At 33.8% G+C, this 5,000-nt stretch overlaps 1 protein-coding gene across 2 annotated transcripts in view; it reads right to left on the bottom strand.

The window, feature by feature from the left end:
- Positions 1-5,000, bottom strand: part of dachs (unconventional myosin-IXb-like dachs) — a 195,611-nt gene that overhangs the window by 93,212 nt on the left and 97,399 nt on the right. For both annotated transcript variants that reach the window (XM_076202720.1, XM_076202719.1), the window contains exon 2: positions 2,715-3,269. In XM_076202720.1, coding sequence (XP_076058835.1) covers positions 2,715-3,269 — 555 coding nt within the window. The remainder of the gene's footprint in view (positions 1-2,714; positions 3,270-5,000) is intronic.

Consider the following 5,000-nt stretch of genomic DNA (forward strand, 5'->3'; position numbering starts at 1 on the left):
CTGTATGTATGAATGTATTGTGGATGTAAAGTTTGTGGTATGCTGTGGTTGTGAATGAAGTTTGAAATCCTTTGTCATGAACTCGATCATGCTGACTGGGTGGTGGCCGTTCTGTGCGACACTGGCCTCTGATGTCCGCCGGTTTTTTTTTTTTTTTTTTTTTTGGGGGGGGGGGGGTGGGGGGTGGGGGGGGTGGGGAGGAGAGGCGCAAGAGAGAGAGAGAGAGAGAGAGAGAGAGAGAGAGAGAGGAAAACCATGAAAATGCTTTTTACACTCAGCGGGGGATCGAACCCGGACCTTTCACCTTTAGTTCCACACCAGTACTAAACCCTAGAAATGATTATATGGTCAAGGCCTAATTAAATCATATGACGTCAAGTCTATGAAGTATTTCAAGGTAATTAAAGACAAACCCTCAAAATGGATGGGATTCATCGAGAGGGGTTAACTGAAAAAGATTTATCTTCTTCAAAGATTTTAACCGAGATAACTTAATCCCCTTCGAGGACTTGACTGAGATGCCTTAACCCTCTTCAAAGACTTTAAGATAAGATAATCTCTTTCGAAGGGTTAACTGAAAAGATAATCCCTTTTGAGGCCGTAACTGAGATAATTTAATCTCCTACGAATACTTAAATTAATCAAATCAATCCCTTTTGAAACTTGGCTGAGATAACTTAATCCCTTTCGAGGACTTAGGTGAGATGAATTAATTCCCTTCGGGAATTTAAATGAGATAACTCAATCCCCTTCGGAGGCTTAACTGAGTTAACTTAAGCCCCTTTACAAGACAACGAGATTGATGTCGGAGGGGATCATCTCCCCGTCATCCTTTATTTTCTCTTGAATTATTGAACAGTCAGGACAATGACTACACGAGCTGACAGTTAACAGGCTGACACGATACGCCTTGCTGACTCTCCTAGGTGCTTGTCAGATTTTCTTCTTGGTCAGTGAAGCGACAATATTTTTTTTTCCAAACAGGAAGCAGCAGCTTCTGTGACCAGCCATCTGGAAGGCAAGACCTACATATCCTGACATAACAGCAAACCTCCCCCAACACCCACCCACCCCTTTCTTTTGGCCAACCGGAAGAAAAGTATTAGCAGTTGACCGGAAAGTATTAAGAGATACGTCGGGAATAAACTCGAGCATACAAATATATAAGAAAAGTTGCCCTCAGCTTGTATCTCTCTTGATGGTGTAATCGGTTAAGTCACTAACACTTGTCACGTGCTGTTACAGATTCGAGTCCTTGGTTGTACGTTTCAATTTCTGCATGTTGGCCTCCTCGAGTCTCGATGTTGATGGGTTAGAATTAAAGTGTATTGTGGTTGATAATATATATATATATATATATATATATATATATATATATATATATATATATATATATGTACAACACTGAATGGGTCCCAGTGAACAGATATACATTTTTTTATCGGCTAAGTCACAAACACTTTCACGTGCTGTTACAGGTTCGAGTCCTTGGCTGTACAACGTTTCAATTTCTGCATGCTGGCCTCCACGAGTCTCCCTCGATGTTGATGGCTTAGAGTTAAATTATATTGTGGTTGATGATATATATATATATATATATATATATATATATATATATATATATATATATATATATATATACATATATATATGTATTAATTATAAAGATATTAGAAAAAATAATTGAATGAATAAAAAGTATGTAAAACAAATTAAGACAATTATTAGATAAAACGAAAATAGTTAAAAAAAAAACTACGTTATTGTTACCAAAAACTGATAAAACACGGGCTACATCTAACTACAATCATGGAGGCGCTGGTAAATAACAACAAAAGAATTTAAGTCATCTGCCCCCCCCCCCCACCGCCCAGTGCTGAAACATTTTGTTATTTTTAGAGAAGATCAGATAGTTTATGGACAGGGACTACCTAGTGTAGGCCTTATGGTCTCTTGCAGTCTCCCTTATTCTTATGCTCTTTTGTTCACACCATGCAAAGTTCCCAAGAGTTATTTAGACAAGTTCATATTTCCTTCCCTTGCCTTCCATTCGGTGTAAAATTTCAATACAACGAACATAATCCTTTATTACAAATCCATCTCAAGGGAAATTGACCTAAGCCAACACCTACCCCCCGCCCCCCACAATGGGGAGAATGGTTGTAAATCAAGTTTCCCCCCCAACACCAACTAGAGCCTCTACAGTAACCAGCCCTTATGCCCTGAGCTTATCCAAAGCAAATCACAATTATAATTCCCTAGAGACCCCATCCACGGTTCGATCTGGCCGGACAGATCTGGTCGGATGCGACCACATTGGATCGTGTGTGTCGGTCGGACAAGCCACAATCAATACATACACGATCCGATCTGTCCGGTGACCTCAAGGCCGGATTGTATCGTGAATGGGCTCCCTTAGAAGTGCGAAGAGGGACCATAGGTCCTATACTCGTAAGTATAGGGGTTACCAATTTTTTTTCGTAGCGGACCAGATAATTGAGAGAATAGCGAAGTCGATCCTCCTAACAATTGTTTATTTACACATGGAATATTAAAACAATAACAATAACAATAATAATAATAATAATAATAATAATAATAATAATAATAATAATAATAATAATAATAATAATAATAATAATAATAATAATAATAATAATAATAATAATAATGATAATAAAAGGGACATTTAAAATGAGTCCATTCTTACTTACCCGACACGTAGTTTCCAAGCACGTGCCCGTGCGTATTCCCAGTCTCCGGACCCACTTGCTGTAACCCTCGGTGAGCGGTCGAATGTTGGCACTTGTTACTATTGTTGTTATTATTGTTGTTGTTGTTATTATTATTATTATTATTATGTGAAGCCGTGATATGGGGGTGCTGGTGGCTATTGTTATTATTATTATTATTGTTGTTGTTGTTGTTATTGTTCGTAGACGTGTTATTCCTAGATGTCGGGTTGCTACTAACAACTGTACTATGTGAACACGAGCTGCTGCTAGTCACAGCAAGGCCTGTCGCGGTCGTACTGCCACCAGTACTACAATTGATGGTGTTGTTGTTGTTGTTATTAGTATTGTTGTTGTTGTTGGTCGTGGTGGACGTGGCGGAGGGTGGGTGGTGGGGCTGGATCAGGGCCGTGGGCGTGGAAGAGGGCGTGGGGGCGTGAATAGACGGGGGGAGGCGAGACCTCAACGTCACAAGCTCACATCCGAGCGATCGCAGGCGCTGCTCCAACTGGGCCGCCTCGGTCGTTCCGCAAGCATCTGCCAAAGAAAAGAAGAGGATATGAAACGAAATAGAAAAAGTAAAATAAATACATAAAAGAAAAAATACAATTAGAATATGATAACAAAATAAAAGAATAAAAATAAAATAAGGTTGAATATTGATGAAAAAATGAAATAACAAAAACAATACAAAAAGAAAAAATAATTTATTAGGATAACAAATAAAAGAATAAAAAACAAAATAAGGTAGAATAATAATGAAAAAGAAGAGGATATGAAACGAAATAAAAAAAGTAAAATAAATACATAAAAGAAAAAATACAATTAGTATATGATAACAAAATAAAAGAATAAAAATAAAATAAGGTTGAATATTGATGAAAAAATGAAATAACAAAAACAATACAAAAAGAAAAAATTATTTATTAGGATAACAAATAAAAGAATCAAAAAATAAGGTAGAATAATAATGAAAAAGAAGAGGATATGAAACGAAATAGGAAAAGTAAAATAAATACATAAAAGAAAAATTACAATTAGAATATGATAACAAAATAAAAGACTAAAAATCAAATAAGGTTGAATATTGATGAAAAAATGAAATAACAAAAACAATACAAAAAGAAAAAATAATTTATTAGGATAACAAATAAAAGAATAAAAAACAAAATAAGGTAGAATAATAATGAAAAAATGAAATAACAAAAATAGAAAAAATGAATAATAGAAATAGATAAATCAAATGAAATGGAAATACAATGGAAAAAATAAAACAAAACACAAATTATCAAGACAAACCAAAATGAAAATATAAATAAAAATGATGCAATACAAAATAATAACAAAATAAGATAAAAACAAAAACGAAATGAAAAAAGACAAATAAACAAATAAAACAAACGAATAAATAAATAAGTAAAATAAGATGATATTATAAGAGTGTAATCATCAAATAATTCTCAACATAATTACCACACTCTGGTCATTGTCATTCCGAAAGCATTTGCAAAAACAAATGAGAATCGCTTGAGTGATTTGCAAGCAAGGTAACCCCTTATTTAGACTCATATCATATATATATATATATATATATATATATATATATACACATATACATATATATATATATATATATATACATATACATATATATGGATAAGTATTTTAGACAAAATATTTGGATGATGGAGAACATAAACACAGGGGAAGGCTCGGAACCCTAAACACTTTAACGTTTCGTTTCTGAAGAAGTTCTACGCGAACGAAACGTTAGAGTGTTTTGGGTTCCGAGCCTTCCCCTGTGTTTATGTTCTCCATCATCCAAATATATATATATATATATATATATATATATATATTTATATATATATATATATATATATATATATATATACACATACGTATGTATATAACAATAATTTCATTTAGAAATAATTTGGCAATAAATGGATAAGTACAAAAATAAAAACAAAGAAATATTTAAACAAACAAATTAATAAAAACTAAATAAATAATTTGTAAACAACACTAAAAATATTTACCACAGACTAGTGTCAGGATATGACCAATTACAAATATAATCATATTAAAAAAGTTTATCATTAAAACTTCATTTTACGGCCTACTTCAGTCAATAACTGTATTCGCTAATTAACTAGTGAATTTATCTTCTTTGGTTAATCTCCTAACCTTCCTGTCAGCTGGCCCTAACCCGTTAGAAACATGGGAATTAACTCTCTTTGGTTATCTAAACTCGGCCACAAATCA

This window comes from Oratosquilla oratoria, chromosome 19 (assembly GCF_046742065.1).
Source record: "Oratosquilla oratoria isolate Oo_2021 chromosome 19, ASM4674206v1, whole genome shotgun sequence".
Lineage (NCBI taxonomy): Eukaryota > Metazoa > Arthropoda > Malacostraca > Stomatopoda > Squillidae > Oratosquilla > Oratosquilla oratoria.